The sequence below is a fragment of the Tubulanus polymorphus genome, chromosome 10 (assembly GCF_964204645.1).
Source record: "Tubulanus polymorphus chromosome 10, tnTubPoly1.2, whole genome shotgun sequence".
Taxonomy (NCBI): domain Eukaryota; kingdom Metazoa; phylum Nemertea; class Palaeonemertea; order Tubulaniformes; family Tubulanidae; genus Tubulanus; species Tubulanus polymorphus.
The window spans coordinates 1,122,680-1,147,064 of NC_134034.1; the positions used below are offsets into that span (position 1 = coordinate 1,122,680).

Here is a 24,385-nt window from a genome sequence, read left to right on the forward strand (position 1 = left end):
AAATCATCTAAAATTTCACACACTTACCAGATCCCACAAAGCCGGGAACGACATATCGACATAATGTTCGTAAAACGTCGCACGCATGTGTTCAATAGCGTCGTGTACGACGACGAACCGACAAATAAAACACAATATGTAACCGACGGCGACGATCAGAAACGATACTTCTGTCCACGTCCAGAAACTGCGGAACGACGACGTCGCCGTCTGCTGGCGTTCCAGAGTTCGGTAGACGAAATCGTGGATCAGATACAACGTCACGGCGATGAATAATAACTATAATTAATTAAAATTATTATGATTAGATGCGTTAATCGATATTTAAATTCGTCGATAATGGTTAGGCAAAAATCGGCGATTGGTTTTAAAGACTAATAGTTTTAACTTTAACCAAGTTGAGCCAGTCGAAACTTAGATTAAAGACTATCTTCAACCCAGGTTTTATAGACCAGTTTTAGCTTTAACTCAGTCAAGAATGATAGACCAGTTTTAGCTTGAAATCAGCTCAGACTCGGACTTAAATCTAAGTCTTGACCGGTGCGAATGGCCTCTGGGTAGAATGTACACGTACCTCACATGCCAGAACAAAGTTATCAAATTTTGACACGTATTTGTACAAACGAGCCGACTCGATACGAACGTAGTGTTCTATTCCACCAGTAGGGGGCATCTCGGCGGTTAAACTAATCGACGTGAACAGATTCTGCGACGGGTTATAAATGGTGAACTCGACGACGACCGCTCGCGTCTGCCGGTCGATCCAGTCGTTGTCGTGTAGATAACGCAATTGTTCGACGGTTTCCACGCGCGACGCGTTCAAAATGACGTCGTAACCGCTGTTGTCGTAACGACCGAAATGACCGTCGATCGTCTGCCGGCGGAGTAGATGACGACCTTGAAACGTCCACGCGTCGTCCGGCCCGTATTCGTCCGTTTCGACTCGCTTTGTTGTGTATCTATAGTAACAGTTTCCGGGTAACAGTTGCCGGTAGACGGCTGCATGAGCGCACGGTTCCTCCACCACTCTCAACTGACGTATGTGAACTTCACCGATTATATGACCAGTTCCCATTAAAACAGTTCCCTAAAATAGTAATTATCTATGTAGATTAACTGTAATTAGTTATGCAAATTAATTGCAATTAATAATGCAAATTACAGTCATCGTAATTAACCATGTAAATTAGGTCTAATTATGTAAATTAACTCTATTGGAGTCACATAACTTAGTCTATCAATTCTAATCCATCATGATTGAAATCAGTCTTATCTTAATAAAGTATGTTAATTGTAATAACAATGCGAATAAAGCATGTTGATTATTATAATTATGTTGATTAATTCTTCAACTAATTTGCAAGATCGAAACGATTTCAGAATTTCGATCTCACTTTCGGTCAAATGGGATATGTTAATTTTTCGGATCCGGACTCGATCGAACTCACCTCGACCGTATTATTATCGCCGTTATACCACGAGTCCCAGTAGAGGGCGTTGATCAGGTCGGTACGACTCCACGTCCACCAGTCGTTGATGCGACGTATGCTCGTAAACGGCATGGTTTCCGTGGCGATGAATTCAGCGCGTACAGCCTCGTTCAGACGGTACGCGGCGGTGTTGTTAGAACCGTTAGCGATCACTAATAACAAAATCAATGTTCCGATTATCGATACCGCATCCCTGAAATACAACAAACATCTTACTGTGATTCTTACTCTGGCAAGTGAGGATCCACTAGGTGTTCTAGTGGTATCTTATGTGTTACTATGAGGAGAATCTTGTGGAAGATTAACAGAACTACAGTTGCAATTTAGTCACTTCTGTAGCAAGTGAGGATCCACCAGGTGTCGCTAGTGTGCAGTAGGACATCACCTTATGCGGCAAGAGAGGATTCCACTTGTGGCAAGTGAGGATCCACCAGGTGTCGCTAGTGCGCAGTAGGACATCAACTGCTGCGGCAATAGAGGATTCTACTTGTGGCAAGTGAGGATCCACCAGGTGTCGCTAGTGCGCAGTAGGACATCAACTGCTGCAGCAATAGAGGATTCTACTTGTGGCAAGTGAGGATCCACCAGGTGTCGCTAGTGTGCAGTAGGACATCATCTACTGCGACAATAGAGGATTCTACTTGTGGCAAGTGAGGATCCACCAGGTGTCGCTAGTGTGCTGTAGGACATCAACTACTCCGGCAATAGAGGATTCCACTTGTGGCAAGTGAGGATCCACCAGGTGTCGTTAGTTAAACGTACCAGAACATGTTGAGAGCTCGTTTCTGTTTCAGTATTTTCTTCCTGCTGTCAGTGAGGTGTTTCTCTTCGGGCGGCCTCGCGAACCGTAAATACCTCGATCTCTGTCTCGCTGCGATCCCGCGTTCAAAATCTGATTCGTAGTTCGCCAGACGACTCAACTTCGGCTTCCGATTGGACGCTTCGAGACTCTTGTAATACTCGTCGCTATGGCAATCGAGAACGTGCAGGTTGTCGCGGTTACGGATGGCCGTTATGACAGACGTGATGATTATCTACAATCGAAAAATGATATATTTAACAATGAGAATAATAACTTTGAATTTGATGTTTAATGTCAAATCTCTTATGTCTCATACGTAAAATCTTGTCTAGTGTCTTAAATCCCCCTATGACATCATCAAATTATCTACTAGTGATTTGATCTATAGCCACTTCTAGAAAATGTCTGCCTCCATAAATCCCCCTATGACATCATCAAATTATCTACTAGTGATATAATCTATAGCCACTTTTAGAAAAGATGTCTGCCTCCATAAATCCGCCTTTGACATCATCAAATTGCCTACTTGTGATTTGATCTATAGACTCCTTTAGAAAAGACGTCTGCCTTCATGAATCACCCTATGATATCATCAAAATCATACAATAATCACTACGTAGGGATTTTAGTGATGTTAAGGAAGGATTTTGCTTTAGTTTGATATAATAACCTAATGTTTAAAGTGTAATGTATGAATGCTCACCAGTACTGGATGTGTGATGAAGATGCAGACCATTAAACTGAAGAATAACGACTGCAGCCACATGAGACTCTTCGTCGGCCCGAACGCGAATCCGAACAACACGGTTACCGCGCCGCAGCCAACAATCACCAGAAAACACATCGCCCAGGCAACGTAACGACACCAATACGGCAAATACCGATAGTCGCGATCGTAATTAGAAACTGAAATATAGACGAATACGGTATCAGTCACCTGCGAAATCAACTAAACAATTTTGGTCAAAACTTAATGCCTTTTGGATATATTTCTGGTCGAAACTCAATGCCGTTTAGATTTCGGGTAATAACTTACTGAATTTCGATGAATCGCTGCGAACACTTTGACTCGACCTTCCGCTGTTACTGTGCGACCTTGACACGACCGGATACCAGCTGCCCGTACTCGCGGAATACCGATGCGCCATCGGTGGCAACGGCGCGGTCTGTTGAAACGGTAGTTCGGGCGGTAATGGCGTTAGTATCGGCGGCTGTGGCGCGACGACCGCCTGCGGTGGCGTAGGTGGCGCCGGTGGTATCGTATCGTCCGCCGGTTTCTGAATCTCCGATTCCGGGTATACGACGGTCGATTGGTCGAATAACGGGTCAGTCGTCAACGGCAACGTAGGTGGCGTCCAATCAGGATTCAGCCTGCGACTGCCAACAGACAGAAAGGGAGGACTCTTAGCAGACGGGGAAATCCCAGCAGATGGGGGAATCCCAGTGTGACCTAGAGGTTTAACAACACCAATCGGTTTCGCTGGAATCATCGGAGAATTTTCCGCCGGACTTCCTTCGCTGCTCGTTTCTTCGCCAATAGGTGGCTCTCGAGTCTTCGCCGCATCGTTCTCTTCTTCGCCAATAGGTGGCGGCGCGTCTACGACGACGCCCGACTCGGTCGTCGTTTGCGTAATAATCGAACCGAAATTCTCGTCGCCGGCGGTAACGATGCGACCGAGCAGACGATCCTGACTCAAACAATCGCCGAATCCGCTCGATGTTACGTCTTTAACGTCCGTCTTCTCCGTCAGTTTTACGTCTGCCGTTGTCGACGACGACGACGCGGCCGATTCGGACGAACCGTATTTTTTCGCCCATTGTTTCTGCGCCCATTCCTGCAGCGTCTGCCAGTTGATCATTGATTGGTCGAGCAGTGAATGAGTCATCACCGGTTGAACGGCCGAGTATTGATTCATGCTGTCCTCGTCATCTTCATCTTTATTCACTGTTTTATACTCGTCGTTTTTTTCGCTGATTTTACGAACCTGAAATAATCGACTTTCATTAACGACTGATCCTCCTCGAGAAACAATGGCCGCTTCTATAAATCCCCCTATGACGTCATAAAATTGTCTACTAGTGTAAACACTTCTAGAAAAGATGTCTGCCTCCATAAATCCCCCTATGACATCATCAAATTGTCTACTAGTGATTAGATCTATAGACACTTCTAGAAAAGATGTCTGCCTCCATAAATCCCCCTATGACATCATCAAATTGTCTACTAGTGATTAGCTCTATAGGCACTTTTAGAAAAGATGTCTGCCTCCATAAATCCCCCTATGACATCATTGTGTACTAGTGATTAGATCTATAGGCACTTTAGAAAAGATGTCTGCCTCCATAAATCCCCCTATGACATCATCAAATTGTCTACTAGTGATTTGATCTATAGACACTTTAGAAAAGATGTCTGCCTCCATAAATCCCCCTATGACATCATCAAATTGTGTACTAGTGATTAGATCTATAGGCACTTTTAGAAAAGATGTCTGCCTCCATAAATCCCTCTATGACATTATCTAGTTAGCTAAGTGATTTTGATTTGACATATAAACATTTCTAGAAGAGATGCCTCCATAAATCCCCTAGAGATAATCACTATTTGGGGATAAATGATGTCAAAGGAGGATTTCAAGAGATAATCAGCTCGATGAATTCTGCGCTCACTTACCCGACTGCGTCTGAACATGAAAGCGATCAGGAAATTCACCGGCAACACGGTTACCGTAACGATGAACCCGGTAACGACGGCGGGCCACGACACGTCGAGCAGTCCGAATTCACCGCGGTACTCGATCGACCGGTCTTTATACCAGAGGGCGTTCAGGCATAAATACGACATGAGTAACGCCAGGCAACAGGTGATACGTTCGGTACGGAGGAACCGACTGTAAGTAGGTCGCGTCAATAACGAACCCCAGATGTGATAATCTGTGATATACTGAAAACTCTTAATCCATAAAACCTGCAACAATACAAATTATATTCATAATCGTTAACTGGTTAAATTAATCTGTAATGATAATGAATTCATTTTAACTCCGCGGGTCGGTTCATAGTCAGGGCTTTAAGACCACGGCAGATTGAAGACCATGTGATGACCATCTTAGTTCTATAGCCTATCTAACGACTCTAAGACCAGTCTAAACTCATTTCAGTTCTATAGCCAATATAACAACTTAAGACCAGTTTAAGCTCATCTTAGTTCTATAATCAATCAAACAACTTAAGACCAGTTTAAGCTCATCTTAGTTCTATAATCAATCAACAACTTAAGACCAGTTTAAGCTCATTTTAGTTCTATAACCAATCTAACAACTTAAGACCAGTTTAAGCTCATTTTAGTTCTATAACCAATCTAACAACTTAAGACCAGTTTAAGCTCATCTTAGTTCTATAATCAATCAAACAACTTAAGACCAGTTTAAGCTCATTTTAGTTCTATAACCAATCTAACAACTTAAGACCAGTTTAAGCTCATCTTAGTTCTGTAACCAATCTGACAACTTCGGATCAGTTTAAGCTCATCTTAGTTTTATAGCTAAGCTAACAACTTAAGACCAGTCTGAAGATTGAAGATCACTTTAAGACTTTAGAAATGGCTCCCGGTTGAGTTAGAAACGAGCTAAAGATTGAAATCTAAACTGAAAATTTCGCAAATGAATCCAGAAAATAACGCGCACCTTTTTAAAACCGAGTCCGCCCTCGAGACGGTTGAATTCGCGTTCGACTTTACCGTCATCCTCCTGAACGGCTAACCACTTCTCACAGCTGAAGTAGTAGTTCACGCCGGTGTTACAGTCTCTGACGATTATACGGCTGATATACCAACTCGGGTCATTACCCTGATTATTGTGCCAGATCTGAACTCTGTGCACGGTGCCAATTGAATCGGGCAGCCTGAAAAATATCAAACAGTATATCGTCAGTCTTCAGTTGGTTTTCAAAGATAAATTATTTTCTATAATTTTCAAAATGGCTCATAGAATTAAGTTTAAACGTCACTACTCTCTTAGTTTTTGAAAATGTCTGATAGAATTGAGTTTAAACGTCACTACTCTCTTAGTTTTTGAAAATGTCTCATAGTATTGAGTCTAAACGTCACTACTCTCTTAGGTTTTGAAAATAGCTCATAGAATTGAGTCTAAACGTCACTATACTCTCTTAGTTTTTGAAAATGTCTCATAGAATCGAGTCTTAACGGGTCACTACTCTCTTAGTTTTTGAAATTGGCTCATAGAATTAGATTCTAAACGTCACTGTAGTCTGTCCGCTTCAATACATCTGCTCGGAATTCGTCCGTCTGCCTGTTTTGGAGCAGATTAAATCACTCCGATCACGGAACTGACTCTTCCCGTGCCGATAAAACGTATCAACAATGATTCATGTACTCAACTCAAAAGAGCTGATGAATTTCCTTCCGTCGAGCGGCGATAAAAACGAAAATGCGATTAATTCCCGACAACAATCGACGTCACGGTAATGATAATAATTCTTCCATTGTAACCGTAGCGATGTCGGCGTGCGGTTTAACGTTGCGCAGGTATATCCCGTCTTTAATTAATCAGTCATTGTCATGGTAATCGTCATTCATCGACTCAACAATCGATTATAAACGCCGCCGATTTTAATGGTTTTATCGTCACGAAATTTAACGATCACGTTATATCGCTATCTTTAGTTACTAGAATCGATTAACAGAAAATCCACGATATCAATTTAATGTTAATGGTTTTTTCTTAGGTTTCGGGTGGAATCCTACCACTTCCACCCATTTCGAGTGGAATCCTTCCGCTTCCACCCAACTTCGGAGTTTATTTCGAAATTCAAAATATTCTCAAAACGTTTAAGGGGTTCTGCGCGAGATGATGTGCGCTACATCATCGATATTGGGGCGTTTCAAAATAACAACAGTTACAAATGTGAATTTTTGCTTCTATTTTATTATTTGTAATCAAACACATTTCATCGATCTTATCGTCTATTTAATCAATTTCCATATGCGAGGAATTTTATGCAAGGACCGTAAACTATGTCATGAATATCACGGGGCTAGACTGGTTGCCAGTCAATTCAATTCAATTATCGATATATTCAAATCTACATTAACTAAACCCTTTCAGTGCTGACTAATCAATACCCTTCAGTGCTGGAGATAATTTGAAAATTTTGAAAAATTCCACCCTAGTGTGTTGAATAACGGGAATACCACTATAGTGCGTCTACACCGCGGTGCAGTGTATCATTAGTTACTAATATTTCACTATGTTTGACAGGTGCTGCCATCTTTCAAGAGAGATAATTACTAATTACTAATTAAATCAATACACTGCAGAGCAGTGTACTAGCAAAATCCATCACCGATTCATACACCGCACTGCGGTGTAGACGCACTGAAAGGGTTAAGTTACATTGATTGATCCTTAATAATTATATATAATTAATCTATATAACATCATTTATTGTTGATAATATTTCGCGATTAATTTTCAAGGCGTCTGAAAAACCTTTTACGAGTTTTCCTCGTTTTACTTACATCATGACAAACGTGTGTCGCGAGTTGCGTTCGAACGTCGGTTGAACGTCGTCGCCGATCAACTCGCGAGTTTCCGACACGCCCTCGTCGCCGTGCAACACGACGCTAACCTTCGCCGACGTTCCCGCGCCCTGTCGGAATCCCGTTTCTATGGCGATGTGATAACACTGTCGGTCGGTGTGCGAGTTGTCTAGGAGATACAGCGGTTCTTTGTTGCGTTGTTTTTCCAGCTCGTCTAAACGATGACAGATCGTCACGCAGATGACATAAACGACGAGGATAGCGGCGACCAGAGCGACCGTTACCGGATTCTTACTCACGCTGAAATTTCAATAACGAGAAAAAAATAAATAAATTCCCCTCAAATTCATCTCCATAAATTCCCCGATTTATCTTTGAATTGCACAAAAATTATTCCTATTTGAATCGGGCAGAAATTTATCTTTTTTTCGATCGCGAAAAAATTATCATTTTTTTTTAATCTTGCAAAAATTTATTTTCATTATAATTGTGCGCAAAAATTTATTTCTATTTGAATTCGAAAAATGTGATTTTATTCGGTAAAGATTTCATTTTAAAAATTTTGTATTAGAAAATTTGTTTCATAAATTTTGCGTTGGAAAATAATTTTTTTTTCCATAAGTTTCGTATCAAATTTTCTAACACATTACATAGAAGAAAATTTATTTCTTTGATTTTCTAAATTCACTTTAAAGCAAAATCCTTTAAATCGAAATCGCCAGAGTTTTCTCTGAGATTCTTGGTATCGGACAAATTTCGAATCGCTTATTTTCCTGATTATATCTTTCGTTAATTTTCAACTTTTAAAATTTTGAATTCTACAATTTCAAAATATCAAATGTCAATATTTCAAGATCTTAAATTCCAAAACTTCACACATTGTGAGATAACACAGGTTTTGAGATTTCACAAAACTCACTCGAAGAAATCGTCGACATTTTTGAAGTCGAGGTCGTTGGGAACGAGTTTAAAATGGCCGCCGAACGACGTGAGATGAGCGCACGAGCAGTTGATGGCGTCGCGGGTCGACGTCGACGAGATGGCGCAGCCGTCTGCTCGCCACTCGTCGCCGCGCTCGTCCCAATAGAGACAACTCCCCCACCAAACGCTCAATGTGTACTCCCGCTCGCGGATTTGGTTGCTACGGCTACGGCCTTTGTTGTAATCGGCGTCGAGGATGCCCAGCACGTACTGACCCGGTTCTGAAATTAGATTGAAAAATTTTCGGAATTCTTATATCGATCGGAAATCATAAAAGCTCAGTTAAGACTTTGAATAAGACCGGGCTAAGCTTATTTCAGTCCAGTTCCACAGTTAAGACTTAAGATAAAACCGGGCTAAGCTAATTTTCATCCAGTTCCACATTTCAGAAAAAGACCAGCATCAACTAATTTCAATACAGTTCCACAGTTGATACTTAAGATTAGATCGGGCTAAGCCAATCTTAGTTCATTTCTATAGTTGACTTGAGACCGGGTTAAGCTCATTTTGGTCTAGCTCCACAGTTGAGACTTAAGATAAAACCGGGTTAAGCCGATTTCCACAAGCATACAGGATGACATAGTCATTCAGAATACTAGAAACACGTTTGACATTTCGCAACAAGAATAATTGGTACAAAAAAATCAACATTGAAAAAACAATTCGCTGACATAAAAAATAAATATCAAGCAAATTTTCACGTTATTTTCGGCCCCAGTCGCTTTTAATGCCTATCTTGACATTTATGGATTCTAATAATAAAACTCGTGACATTTGGAAAGCTCGAATGAATGTATGTAAAATAATTCAATGACATTAGTCTCTATGCGTGGAGAAAAAAACACGCGCCGGTAATTTGAATCCTTGATGGAGAAAACAGAACTAGTAGAGAACAGCAACCAACACGAGCTAACGAGAGAAATTCCACAATAACGAAGCCAAGATTCTATATCGGAATGATTGTTTTTGAGGAGCGACGTTTCGGCTAACAACTGTTAGCCATCATCAGGCGTACTGAGAACAAAATCAAATAACAGGATATTTATACTAGAATATGACAAATGATAAAGATTAAAGGATTATGATTAAAGTAATTAAATAACAAAAACCGGAACACTAAGGAAGGAAACAAAGTAGGCAAACGACAAACTAAAGGGGATATAATCTTTAATGTTTATCATTTGTCATATTCTTGTATAAATATCCTGTTATTTTATTTTGTTCTCAGTACGCCTGATGACGGCTAACAGTTGTTAGCCGAAACGTCGCTCCTCAAATATAATCATTCTGATATAGAATTTTTCACTCTTGGCTTCGTTATTGTGGAATTTCTCTCGTCATCATCATACACGGATAATGTGTATCTTCTCGTCTAACCAACACCAGCTATTCCAATAGAGGGCGTTACGCAAACTCGGTGCGCCAACTATCCCACCAGATGGAGTTACTTACACTCACTTACGAATGAATTTTAAACTGAATTTTGAAATTCCCAAATCACGAGACGCGTCAACAAAATATATCGAACCAATATTTCTAGTCGATGATGGGATATAGGGTACAACTTACCGGTAAAATTGCCCTGATCCAAATGTAACTTCAATTTAGTTTCATCTTTGCCGAACACTTTCTTCTGTATGAAACTAGTCGTGTTCAAAATTGATTCGTAACTAAAATACAACGAATAAAATACATAATTACAAAACATTGAATAAACTACACTAGTTCCAGAAAACATTTCAGTTTCTTTTCAATCAATGGGTTCCGAATTCCAGTCTGAGCTTCTATTTTACTCTTTCGTCGGCAGAAATATGACAGAGGAGTCAACCAACAGACCTGCCACTCTCAACATCCTCATTCGTCTATTTATAGAATCCTCGCGATCATGAATCCGTATGCAGTTGTAGACTAGCGCCACCTAGCTGTCACACCTGAAACTTTGCTCACCTCTCTGTTTTGACACATAGGCCTGAGCGAAAATTTCAGGCATAAAAACCAAGAGCATTTCATTCAATCCTTCCAGTCGACTGATAGTGTGCTCAACGGACACCAGGGGGATCTCAATCCAATCACAATATAGCCGGTTAGGAAAGTGCATGAAACAGACACCAGGGGGCTCTCTAAAATCAATCAATAAGCTATCGCCCGACAGGATGGTTTGCAAATCAGATACCAGGGGGCTCTTTTAGAAGGAAGTTTACTAGAACCAGATACGATAATGTATTAATTGGACACCAGGGGATCCTGAAAGTGTGTAATTCCGTCACCAGAGGGCTCTTCAATTTGTTGCTAATAACGCCACCTGGTGGGATAACCAGTACTTACTTGATAATGAGTTCAATCGGGAACAGACGTCCGACACGTGCAGGCCGTTTCAAGGTCACCTCGACGAACAGAGTCTCTCGCAGGTTGCCGGCGGTGATGTTGAATCGATGCAGATTCATGCGTTCTTTGCGCAGACGATGCACGACGTACGATTCGTTGCGGCTGCGGATTCGCGGCAGGTGAATCGCGATTCGTTGATCGGTCGACAGGTCGGTGATGTTCAGACGGTCGCCGCGGCAATCGTACAGATTCAGCGACGCCACTAACGTCTGGATCTAAAGACGGTTTGAGAAACAAATTAAAAACATGTCCGTCTCCATGAATCCCCCTATGACATCATCATCAAATTGTCTACTAATGGTCTAGACCCGTCCAGGAAAGATGTCTGCTTCCATTAATCCCCCTATGACATCATCAAATTGTCTTATAGCAATTATTGATCTATAGACACTTCCTATAAAGATGTCTATCTCCATAAGTCCCCCTATGACATCACCGAAAGTCTAAGATTCTGAAGATTTGTTTACATCATCAATAGTAACGATTTGGGGCCAACTTGGTCCTAATTATTTTATGTATGTGAACCGTGACCCGAACTGACTTCCGTCTGTTCATTTACCGTATCCGTCTGCCGTTGATTGTAGAAATACGGGTTACGTTTGAAGGTCATCATGTGACCTTGGTAGCAATTTTCGTCGCGTTGGAATTGTATGGCCGCTCGCCGCAGCCTGCTGCTCGGCTGCTGCTGCAGATCGCTCAACACCGATTGGATGCTGCCGGGCAGGTTGAAATACGCTCCGCTCGCCCCGATCGAATACGTCTGCTTGTCGATATCGGAGAACCGCACGGCCTTGACGGCGACCTCCGGCGCTATACGTTGCACCGGCTCCTCGCCGATCGTGTGAAATTGAAGTTTCGTCTAAAATGAGAAACAACGGAAACATTTTTTGTAAAAACTAAATTCGCCGTAATTCTATCGTGACCCTCTTTATTTGTCTTTAAGAAGCCTTCGGTCGAACGCATAGGTTTTTAGTTTCGTCCACAGCCGGAGGTGAAATGACCGCAGTTTTTACCACTGGGAAAGGAGAGTACAACCGCATGTGACAACGGCGCTGGTTTTTTTCAGACGCAGGAAAGTGAATTTGTTATTCACCCTTTGAACCGCTGTGAAAGGCGAGTACCGACGACGCTGGTTTGAACCGCGGCGAAAGGAGAGTGAAAACTGCGTTGATTGCTTTGATCCGCTGTGAAAGGAGTGTGTGTGCATGTGTGTGTGTGTGTGTGTGTGTGTTTGAAATATGAAACACCTGCATAGAAAAGTGTTGTTTCAGATAATAACCGAGCTGTGTTTCCTAAGCCGCGCTAGATTGCTCTCTCCCTCTCTCTTTCTCTCCCTCTCTGTCGGGTGTCTGTGTGTGTGTGCGGTGTGTATAGATTGCTCTCTCCCTCTCTCTCTCTCTCTGTCGGGAAGTGATTAGTTAATGTTGGACCCTGGACGCTCGTAAATCAAATTGCATTAATAAGAATATTGACTCGTTGCTGCGAGTGAGAGCGCGGAGAGAGAGAGAGAGAGAGAGAGGGAGAGAGGGAGAGAGGGAGAGGAGATGATCTCTATAACTGAATAGACAATCAATATTGTTCAATTACGATCGGTTTTTTATAGAAATAATTCACTACATGTTCAATTACTGAAAACAACACGATCAGTGAGAGGAGGGGGAGGAGGGGAGGGAGGAGGGGAGGCTGGAGGGAGGGGTCAATTCATGATTAATACATACAGTGTTTGTAAGGTAATCAAAGGAGTCTTTAGCGAGTTATATCTCATCAGCACCAGTGAATACCAAGTTCTGATTACTTCCTTACAACATGCAGATGGATACCGGGCAGACGGACGCCGGGCAGATGGACACCGGACGGATGGACACCGGGCAGACGGACGCCGGGCAGACGGACACCGGGCAGATAGACGCAACTTGTCAGTTTTTTTTTTCAATTTAGATTATAATGTTATTTCAATGAACGTACCTTCAACAATGTATCTATCGTATTGGTCGACTCGGTGATCGCCGTTTTACTGATTTCCGACGCCTTTTCGATTGAAGCCGTCACGAGATTCGACGCCGATTTCACTGCGATCGTCAACAAGTCATTGTCGAGGCGACCGAGATTCGAAGCCAATTTCACCGTGGCAACCGTGAACTGAGTGAGAATATCAGTTGCGTATTGTACTGAAGCATCGAGTAACTGTAAATAGAAAATAGATGATGTCATAGGGGGATTTATGGAGGCGGACATCTTTTATAAAAGTGTCTATAGACCAAATCACTGAGTAGACAATTTGATGATGTCATAGGGGGATTTATGGAGGCGGACATCTTCTTTAAAAAGTGTCTATAGATCAAATCACTGAGTAGACAATTTGATGATGTCATAGGGGGATTTATGGAGGCAGACATCTCTCTTAGAAGTCCCTACAAATCAAATCACTAGTAGAAAATTTGATGATGTCATAGGGGGATTTATGGAGGCAGACATCTTCTATGCACGTAGATTATTTGATGATGTCATAGGGGGATTACATTACCTCATCAGCGATGTTCGTCACCCAGATCAGAGCGGAGCACGTCTGCAACAGATCGACTTCCTCTCGAAGCGTCGCCGGCGACGACATTGCGCGTAATTTCTCGAGCATCGAGCAGCGTATTTGGGCGCGCGTCGCGACGGCCGCCTGCTCCGTCGACGTCGTCTGCACGCGGTTGAGAACGTTTGATACTTGTAGTATTTGTAGCCGAGCGCGGACATTGTCTCCGCTGTTGGCGCTGTTCGACAGTTCGCTGCGTTCGCCGACCGTCTGCTCATAGCTGCAAAATATCGAGAGAAAAATGATTTCGTGATTTGTCGAATTGAATGATGATTTTAGACGAGAGAGTTTCCTCTTGAGGTCCTTGTAAATACTTCAAATGTCAGGCTCCTTAGTTGTGCAAATTTAGATACAGATATAGAGAGGATGTTCTGCCAGTCAGAAATCAAACCCTCCCCCCATCTCCAGCAGCCAGAGATAACGATATTCTACTAAACATTAAAACCACTGTTAATGGTTTAGAGCGCGCTCATGTTTCCTCAAATCAGTGTCAAATCAGCTCAACGCGCTCATGCTACAGTTCAGGGTTTCAAGTTTTCAAAAATATTTATGTCCGATCGTGCCTACCCCCCTAATCACTGAAATACTAGATCTACCTCGAGCCTACTGCTCAGATCCTGCTCAGATCTACCGATATATTATTACCACACAATTCAAAAACTCTGGAACCGGTTTTGCAGACTGGTATTACCTTTAACCCGGAGGCTAACTCAATTAATAATGAATTGAATTAGCCCGCAGGTTAAAGGTAATAATACCAGTCTACGAAATACGAACTTTTTTCAAAAACCTACCAAGCATTTTATAATCCAAATAGATCGGCAAAAAGATTTTTACGAAATTATTCTGAAGTGCTATTTCACTGATACTCCATTGAATGCTGCTGATGATACTGATATAAAACCACTGTATGCACATATACAGCAGTTATTGCACCATCAGTAACATGTTCGAACATGTTCAAACTTGTTGATGCAAAAAGCGCGAGAAAGGCCGAAGCAATTAACTGCTTACATAGCCAGGCACGCAGGGTGGGTGGAGAGTGGGAGGTGTGAGTGGAGGCACGGTGGGTGGGTGGAGAGTGGGAGGTATGAGTGGAGAGAGGAGGAAGAGGTACTGACAGTCAGAGAGAGAGAGAGAGGAGAGAGTGAAGAGAACGCCAAAAAATTCCGTATCTCGAATATTTTTTCGTGATTATCGATTAAGGTAAATAATCTAGTGCTGGTATCGGGAGGGGGAGGGGGTAATGGGGGATGAGGGGGTTAACGCCTTCAGTTATTTTATCACTACAGAGTTTATTGATCATCGATATTCTGCTATCCCCCGCAGGCTAAACGTACCCATCATTGACAGTTCAACTAACGCACAACTATTCCAATGTCAATGAATGCTACAGATCACATACAGTACTGAAGAGACTGACCTGAATTAATCAAATCTTCAATTTGATGATGTCATAGGGGGATTTATGGATGTAGTCATCTATTCTAGAAGTGTCTATAGATCAAATCACTAGTAGAAAATTTGATGATGTCATAGGGGGATTTATGGAGGTAGCCATCTATTCTAGAAGTGTCTATAGATCAAATCACTAGTAGAAAATTTGATGATGTCATAGGGGGATTTATGGAGGCAGACATCTATTCTAGAAGTGTCTACAGATCAAATCACTAGTAGAAAATTTGATGATGTCATAGGAGGATTTATAGAGGCAGACGTCCTTCCTGCAGATAAAATCGCTCGACTATCTGATGATGTCATAGGGGGATTTATGAACGACATATTTTCAGGATGGATGAATTTTTTGCCTCGATCACCCGAACGCAGCGCTCGGTTTTTATCAAAGACAAGTCACGCGGAAAATGTCGGAAAATGCATTCGCTTCTTTTTAATCCACATCGACGCGAAACGAGCGGAAAAAATCTTATTTATACGACGAGCAGAAATATTGTTGGTATGCGAAACAGGCGAGCGATGTTTATACAGCTAAATTACTTCATAGGGGGGCAGACGCGTGTCAAACAGCGCCATCTACATTAATTACCTACACACGAAAATTTTCTAAATATTCGTGATCTTGGAACCACCCACAGAAGAAAGGGATACTCCTAATACCGCGATTCGGGATTCTTGGAGCCACCCGCTAAAGAAAGGAATGACTCCTAATATCGTAGTTTGGGTATTACTGGAACCACCCGCTAGACAATGCGATGATGCCTCGAAATACTTTATTTTGAATATTCTTTGATCGTCATGGAGTCATCCGCTAATGAAAGGGATGACTCCTAATACAATGATTTGGATATTCTCAGAGCCACCCACTACAGCTACATTCAATCAAAGCTAACAACATTATTATTCTCGATTTAGAAACATTAAGCAGCCGCAGCAGTGTGCGTCTGCTGCAGCAGTGTGCGTCTGCTGCAGCGGCTGTAGCAGACGGATTCAGAGAACTGAATATGAACATCGATTATTTCTGCAGCACCTGCGATTATTTCATTGTTTTTTACCGCGCGAACACCTCGGTCTCCTGCGATGCATAGTTTCACGGGTGGGCTGCGGTAATTACACGTACCACCCTGGTGGTTCACGCGGGAACCCCCTCCCCCAGAGAGAATTCTATATTCACTGATTACCTCATCTATCGCTGCAATCGCAGCCTATAAATGGGTATACGGCTAATATTTGTTATCAGTGACTAATCATGATTTCAATGAATTGTTGAAGTCCATATTTGGGGTAAATCTAAACTCATAGATTTTAGATCTCTCTCCCACTCTCCTCTCCCTCTCCCTCTCCCTCTCCCTCTCCCCCTCCCCTCCCCTCCCCTCCCCTCCCCTCCCCTCCCCTCCCCCTCCCCCTCCCTCTCCGTCTCTCTCTCACTTTCTCTCTCTCCTCTCCCTGCTCTCTACCTCACACTTCTACTCTCCTCAATCTCTGCCTCTCCCTCCTCTCATATCTCATTCTCTCCCCTCTCCCTCTCCCTCCTCTCATATCTCAATCTCTCCCCCTCTCCCTCTCCCTCCTCTCATATCTCAATCTCTCCCCCTCTCCCTCTCCCTCCTCTCATATCTCATTCTCTCCCCTTGTCTGTCTCATCTCTCTCTCTGTTCTCTATTTAGACATGAACTCATCATCAGTTATTTCCGGGTTCACGCTCTGAACCTGATAAAAACACCTGCTATTGTTTACATATGATTAACACTTGTTTGTATACATTCACATGTACAGGTAATACTTGTAGGTAGACAGAACCTATCGACTATGTAGTGAGGTACTGTGAGGTACAGTGAGGGACTAGGAGCAGATAATAACTGAGACTGAACCTATCAACTATAGTGAGGTACCGTGAGAGGGTAATACCCGAGGCTGAACCTCTATCAACTATAGTGAGGTACAGTGAGGTACTGTGAGGGACTAGGAGCAGGTAATACCTGAGACTGAACCTATCAACTATAGTGAGGTACCGTGAGAGGGTAATACCCGAGGCTGAACCTCTATCAACTATAGTGAGGTACAGTGAGGTACTGTGAGGGGCTAGGAACAGGTAATACCTGAGACTGAACCTATCAACTATGTAGTGAGGTACAGTGAGGTACTGTGAGGGGGTTATACCTGACTGAACCTATATCAACCGTGAGGTACAGTGAGGGGCTGTGAGGGGCTATGGTTCACAGTCAGTAAATTCCTATTGAGTCATGTTTATTCATAAATAACATTATAAGAATACTTCAAATTCTCTGTCTCTCATTCTCAATCTCATGCAGGGTAACCGAGTAATTTCTGGGAGTGACTTAAAAGTTATATAAGTATTGACCAAAAATTGACAATGTGGCATCGATTTTTGAGCATAATTAGCCTTCATGTAGTTTAGTGATCAAATGTTTGAACCGATGGCATTGAATTCCGAACGAAATTTCATCCATGGCATTAGAGTTTGACCAAAATTTATGCATGGCATTTTGATACATAAAATAGCTGCGCGTGCAGTGGCGCCGTGTTCCATGGCAACATAATTCTAATACCAACACTTTCCACGATGATGGAACTGACTGCATTTGGTGGATAAAAAATTCAATCTTCCATCATAATAACTAATATATACCCATCCCTGCATAAACTACCCCCATATTCGCTAGTTTTCAATGAAAATTGATCGGTCTTGTGAGATCGCCAGCAAACCTACGGTAATATCACCGCGTCCTTCCTAGCGGTTGAAAAATATCGAGAAATTTCCCCTACCAAATGCCCCCCTAACCCCCGGAATCGCGTAAACTCATTCCGAAAATAACTGCAACGTCCTTTTCTTAGCGATGACGCATAGAAATTCTAAGCCTATAACCTTTGATAGCGAACCCCCGGCAACAAGTGGAGACTTTTAAAACGGAAATTCCAAACTGACGTCTGCGACCTGCATATCAACATAATACATCAAACCATCATTGAATGGAATAGAAAAAAAGAAAACAAGTTTTTACTGATATCGATATATAATGAAAGATCTTTTCAACAAAATACATGTAAACCCAAAACCATAACTTGTACTTCTAACTATATTACCTTGGGATTTACCCCTAGATAACCAGATGAACCTTGATACCCAGTCTATAAAACCAGGCCCAGGTTAAGGATTTGTCCCTTGGGATAACTTTGATACCCAGTCTTAGAAACCAGGCCAGGTTAAGGATTTATCCCTTAGGATAACTCTGATACCCAGTCTATAAAACCAGGTCCATGTTGAGGATTTATCCCTAGGGATAACATTGATACCCAGTCTTAGAAACCAGGCCAGGTTAAGGATTTATCCCTTAGGATAACTCTGATACCCAGTCTATAAAACCAGGTCCATGTTGAGGATTTATCCCTAGGGATAACTTTGATACCCAGTCTATAAAACCAGGTCCATGTTGAGGATTTATCCCTAGGGATAACTTTGATACCCAGTCTATAAAACCAGGTCCATGTTGAGGATTTATCCCTAGGGATAACTTTGATACCCAGTCTATAAAACCAGGTCCAGGTAAAATTGAAACATGGTCTATGATAAAATTAGGCCCTCGTCAAGAATGACTATGATATCCTGTGTCTTGTAAAGCGAACACCTTGCTATGTTTTTTAGGTTTGAAATTCAACTCCCGACAACTCAAGGCGAGTTGAATTATTTATACAGTCCTAGCACGCGTTACGAGTGACGACTAATTCACGGGAACAAGTGCCATGTACGTGACAAGAGAGAGAGAGAGAGAGAGAGAGAACACTGAACGTGTTGCACCTGAGAACGCTGCTGCTGCTGCTGCACCTATTCACACGTCAGATGCCTCTTTTGTTCTGTTCGTTTTTTTACATCAAAACACGTTTTCATTTCTGAATAATGGCGACGCAAATATTCTCACGAAATCACGAGTTTTCAAAGAGAGAGTCTTCAATCTTTAGACTGGTCTCCAGTTGTTAGATTAGCTTTAGAACTAAGCTGGTTTTAGACTCTGGTCTTCAGTCTAAGCCACGACCGCGGAACTGATCCGTACTGGACAGTTTCACAGAAATGCTCCCAAATCCTAGGACCGTCGTTACTCATTGGATTGCTGTACATGCTGTCAAACTAAGACGGTCTTCAGACCCAGTCTTAGTCGGCATCAAAAGTTGATATTCAGAATTACATTTATTTCTAGCATCTAAAGCACCTTCTGAACTGTCTCAAAAGACTACCAGTCTTCTGACCCCTAAATAGCAAATTGTATCGCCCCCTGGTGGATATTGGGTAGGTACATGATACTAAAAGTATCAGCAGTGCCCCCTGGTGGATATCTGTTAGGTACATGGTACTTGTTTGTTTGTTTTTGGCTTTACGTGTCGTTTGGATGTTGGTTTCCCGAGACTAACCATATCGGATTGTTCATTGAACCTCACGACGGGACCACAGCCTCTGCGAAGCTTACTTACTCATAGCATCAGCAGTGCCCCCTGGTGTGATATTCAGTCATCAAAAGGATTTTTAACTAATTTTGAATTCGACGAAATGTTAAGTGTTTTCAGAGCACGGATTATGTGTATAATTTTCCGATTGGTTGGGGACACGAAAAACTGCTGACGATAGCGATATATCTTGCATGGATACGTGAACCCAGCTGCCGTACGGTAGGGAAGAGATATGAATTCACTACAATGAAATCGTTGTGAATTTATCAACTGAGAAATCGTTGTTAGTTATAATTGAATGGAAATAATACACGAACAGCAGCTGTATGCGGGAATCTATCGAGATAGTCATCGTTTAGAGATATACGCATAAGTGAGCAAGAGAGGGGGAGAGAGGGGGTGAGATAGGGGGAGAGAGAGGAGGGGGATAGGGGGAGAGAGAGGAGAGAGGAGAGAGGAGGGAGGGGTGAGATAGGGGAGATGGGAGAGAGAGGAGAGGGGGAGAGGGGGAGAGAGGAGAGAGAATGAAGAGAATGAGAGGAGGGAGGAGTGGAGAAATAGAAGGGAGAGAGAGAGATAGAGAGAAGGGGAGAGATAGAGGGGAAGAGAGGGGTGAGATAGAGGGAGAAGGGAGAGGGGGGCGGGAGAGGAGAGGGGAGAGACCTATAGCGCCATCTCAATAATCTGGAATAAAAACAGCTGCGTTCTGACATGAACCATAATCGTCAATAGATTGCGAAATGATAGAGTTTTTATTCAATAATTCAATACTAGAAGTGTTTATTCGGCCATGAAATAGTTTGCACACATATCATCATCATCAATCTGAAAAAATTCAGATTTTCCAAACGTTGAAAATTCACAATTTTTTAGAACTCAGACCAGAGTATACAAATCGATGGATCTGTATACTAATAAATTGTGAGGGGTGAGCCAGCATCCACCCCCATCTCTATTTAGGGGTAGGGGGGTGGCAGTGGCTTCCCTGATTTCTCTTTCAAATCAAACCACCGCCCGTCTAAGACACCATTTCACAGTTTTTTCTAGAGGACATATATTTCATAGTTATCTGCAGCAGTTCCCCCCCCCCCCCCCCGGCTGGAGTACGCCGCACACCTGCTGCCGGTATTCAACACCTGATCCATGATTAGCTATCAATGAATTCACTGTTTAGGATTTGATAAGATTCAAGGTACACCAGTATATCATTAACAACCAGTTCTAACAGAAATAATTCACATACATTTACGTTGAGACACATAGTCTGGGGCTTAACATATAGCCGCGTATGATTCCATGACGGTGTTCCAGGTTTACACAGTTGAAACTAAATACTTTAGACTAAAATAAGCTAACTCAGGTCTAGTTCAATGGTTGAAACTTAACATTAGACTGGGTTGATCTCATTTTTGGTCTAATTTCACTGTTGCGACTTAAGATAAGACCAGAATAAGCTCATTTCTGCTGCAGCTTACTAGTCGAGATTTTACCAGGCTTAGCTAATTCAGGTCCTACGTTTGAAACATAAGATTAGACCGAGTAGATCTCGTTTCTGGTCCAGTTCCATAGTTGAGACTAAAGTTAAGACCAGGCTAAGCTCCTCATTTTTTATCCAGTTCCATAGTTGAGACTTGAGTTAACGAATGAATGAATGAAGTTTATTTAGACACAAAAGTACAGAGTAAAATACAAATACACACAAATATATATCAGTCATTAATGTACAGAAATGTGTCAAGGATTCGGTTAAGAATCAGGTATGAAACTTAACACGAGGAAATCACAGTTAACTGTCACAGCAGCATCCGACGAACACTTCCTCTCTCACCTTCCAACGCTAATAAAATCACTCTCTCTAAAATACACGACCACGACCTTGACATTTTGCGCGACCGCGTTAACGAACATACGACCTTGAGAGAATGAGAACCGCGAGGTGTCGGGTTGAGGGGCGAGGGCTGTGATCGAATTACAACATCTCTCGTCTCGTTTCAACGATTTCACTTAAGGCTTTTATTCAGTGTCAATTAGCTGCTGCTGCTGCTGCTGCTGCTGCTTTGGCAGGGCTGAGTACTGCTACTGCTGCTGCTGCTGGATTGTAGGAAAATATGGACGGGTAAAAACATGGCCATGGATAAAATGGCCCAGAAAATATGGCCAAGTTAAAAAAAAGGAAAATGAATGAGAATTGGAGCTGGAACCATCCACTGGCAATGTTAATAATGACATCAAGCTTTCAATAAACAACTTCGCCACTTTTCTGTTCACTTGCACAGGTACGGCATTAGATGATATAGATGATTTGTTTTCTTGGTAATATAGAGCTGCAATTGCTCAAAAGTTGGTTAAAGATAGCCGGTGTATAAATAGCATAGTAACAATGAACTTTCAATTGTCACTACGTCAACTATCCACTGGTTTAAACTCTAACCAACTTTCGCAGAATTTTCAAAATCTAAATTCGGTAAGTGAAAGTCTTGTTACCGGCGAGTGGAGTGGCCAATCACGCGGTGTTAAATTTCAAACAATAACCGCTACGAATGAATTAACATAAATTAAGTGTACTACAATTACGTGGAGTGTATATACAAATCTATTATTCAAGTGGTTTCGAATGCTAACAAAGAACAACAAGGGTTCAGGTGAGAGAGCGCGAGAAACCTGAGGGAAAGTCCATTGTTTAACATATGCGAACATGAAATATAGCCTGAAGGGGTTTAGGGTATAAACCGGGTTCTTAAACCCTGATTTATAGCATGGAAATACCGCAGGAAATTAGATTAAACCCGTTTATTGTTCTCGAGTTATTTTGTTAAATTGCGCGTATCGCCGATTGCTTTTAGATGAAATCGCGCGCGCGCGCTGTCAATGACTCAATGACTCTCGAAGTCATCGTAAGTCATTTCGAGCGTATGATTTCAACAATCGAAATCCGAAACGCGGCCCGCCCCCGACACCCGAGGACGACGATCCCGATCTCAACAATGACGCCTCCATCGCTATTGACGACCAGCGCGCTCCCTCCTGCGCGCACCATCGCGTAACCGATAGAAACGCTTTATATCGTTGTCGGTTAATTGACGCTACACGCTAAGACGCGTGCGTGCCGGGCACCCCGGAGCGGTGGCGCCCCCTCAGGCAGTTACACGCATCACATCTCATAGTTAGAATATTGATTAATTAATCAATATATTCAATTAATGACTAATTATAAATTGCAATTAGCAAATTATAAAATCAATAAATTCACTTTAGGAATATTTAGACTAAAAAGATAACTTTTTTGTAATTTTATTTTTGAATCTACAAGATAGATGTTCAGTCCTTCTTTGAAAATGGTTTCTGACTAAACATGACTTAAAGATTAGACCGGGTTAAGCTCATTTCTGCTCAGTTCCACTCGTGAGACCTAAGTTTAGACCGGGTTAAGCTCTCGTTTAGTCCAGTTCCACAATTGAGACCTGGGGCCAGTTGCACAGTCGTGACTAAAGTCCAAAAGTGGTCTTAAATCTTAAGACTGGTCTCAAGTTGTTAGATTGGCTATAGAACGAAGTTGGTCTTAGACTGGTCTTAAGTCTAAGCCTTGACTATGCAACGGGCCCCTGAAGATAAGCCGAGAGATATTGAAACCGATATTTCAGGTGTTCAGTTCTCACATTCCTGGGGACTATGTCAGTTATGATATTTGTAACCAGGCCCTCCTGATATCTGAGAAATACCGGCGCACAATAAAGAGCTATGAGTTTTATTTGAACAGAGACCTGTTCGATAGAAGAATGATATTTGAAACAATGTTTGCATTTCTACTTTGAACTAAAATGCACTGTGTACATTTCTATACGGCATTGTGGTTGTACTATGCATGTGTGGCATGGAAATATTCTCAAAATATACCTTAACTACAGTCGACTCAGCTGAAGTCTGATCTGACTTGACAGTGATATCTGTTGGATGGTGCAGTAGACTCCGCTCAAGTCAGATTTTTAGACTTGAGAGTGATATCTGAGTTGGATGGTACAGTAGACTCCGCTCAAGTCGGACCCTTTGACTTGAGAGTGATATCTGAGTTGGATGATACAGTTGACTCCGCTCAAGTCTGATCTTTTGACTGGAGAGTGATATCTGAGTTGGATGGTACAGTAGACTCCGCTCAAGTCAGATCTTTTGACTTGAGAGTGATATCTGAGTTGGATGGTACAGTAGACTCCGCTCAAGTCTGATCTTTTGACTTGAGTGTGATATCTGAGTTGGATGGTACAGTAGACTCCGCTCAAAGTCAGACCCTTTGACTTGAGAATGATATCTGAGTTGGATGGTACAGTAGACTCCGCTCAAGTCTGATCTTTTTTGGACTATGAAAATTTCTAAAAATGTTTTTACAAAAATTACCAAAAGATTTGTTCCAAATATTCTAAGAAAGCTGCTGAATTCTAAGGTGCTGAGACCCACGACAAAGTTACAAGGAAAACACGTAAATTCTTCCAAAACTTACCGCCAAAATTACTGACTTCAATTTCGAAAAATCGTCCATAAAATTTCAAATCTAGAATTCCCGTCGTTTTCGTCATTGTCGTCACGGCAACCGCGTAACAATCCTCTAACGAATATCGGACTTCGTCGAATATTTATAAGTCAATTAACGTCGGCAGTGATTCCTCCGATTCCCGCGA

The 24,385-nt window shown here is 42.1% G+C and overlaps 1 protein-coding gene across 1 annotated transcript in view; it reads right to left on the reverse strand.

Moving 5' to 3' along the window:
* LOC141912192 (polycystin-1-like protein 1) overlaps positions 1-24,385 on the reverse strand; it is a 94,301-nt gene that overhangs the window by 5,931 nt on the left and 63,985 nt on the right. Inside the window, exons 31-45 of the mRNA XM_074803406.1 lie at positions 13,743-14,019; positions 13,184-13,402; positions 11,778-12,077; positions 11,159-11,433; positions 10,403-10,503; positions 8,772-9,054; positions 7,832-8,152; positions 5,979-6,195; positions 4,967-5,260; positions 3,329-4,277; positions 2,996-3,198; positions 2,253-2,524; positions 1,449-1,683; positions 575-1,087; positions 28-279 (exon numbers count right to left, since the gene is read on the reverse strand). Of these exons, the coding sequence (XP_074659507.1) occupies positions 28-279; positions 575-1,087; positions 1,449-1,683; positions 2,253-2,524; positions 2,996-3,198; positions 3,329-4,277; positions 4,967-5,260; positions 5,979-6,195; positions 7,832-8,152; positions 8,772-9,054; positions 10,403-10,503; positions 11,159-11,433; positions 11,778-12,077; positions 13,184-13,402; positions 13,743-14,019 (4,711 nt within the window). The remainder of the gene's footprint in view (positions 1-27; positions 280-574; positions 1,088-1,448; positions 1,684-2,252; positions 2,525-2,995; positions 3,199-3,328; positions 4,278-4,966; positions 5,261-5,978; positions 6,196-7,831; positions 8,153-8,771; positions 9,055-10,402; positions 10,504-11,158; positions 11,434-11,777; positions 12,078-13,183; positions 13,403-13,742; positions 14,020-24,385) is intronic.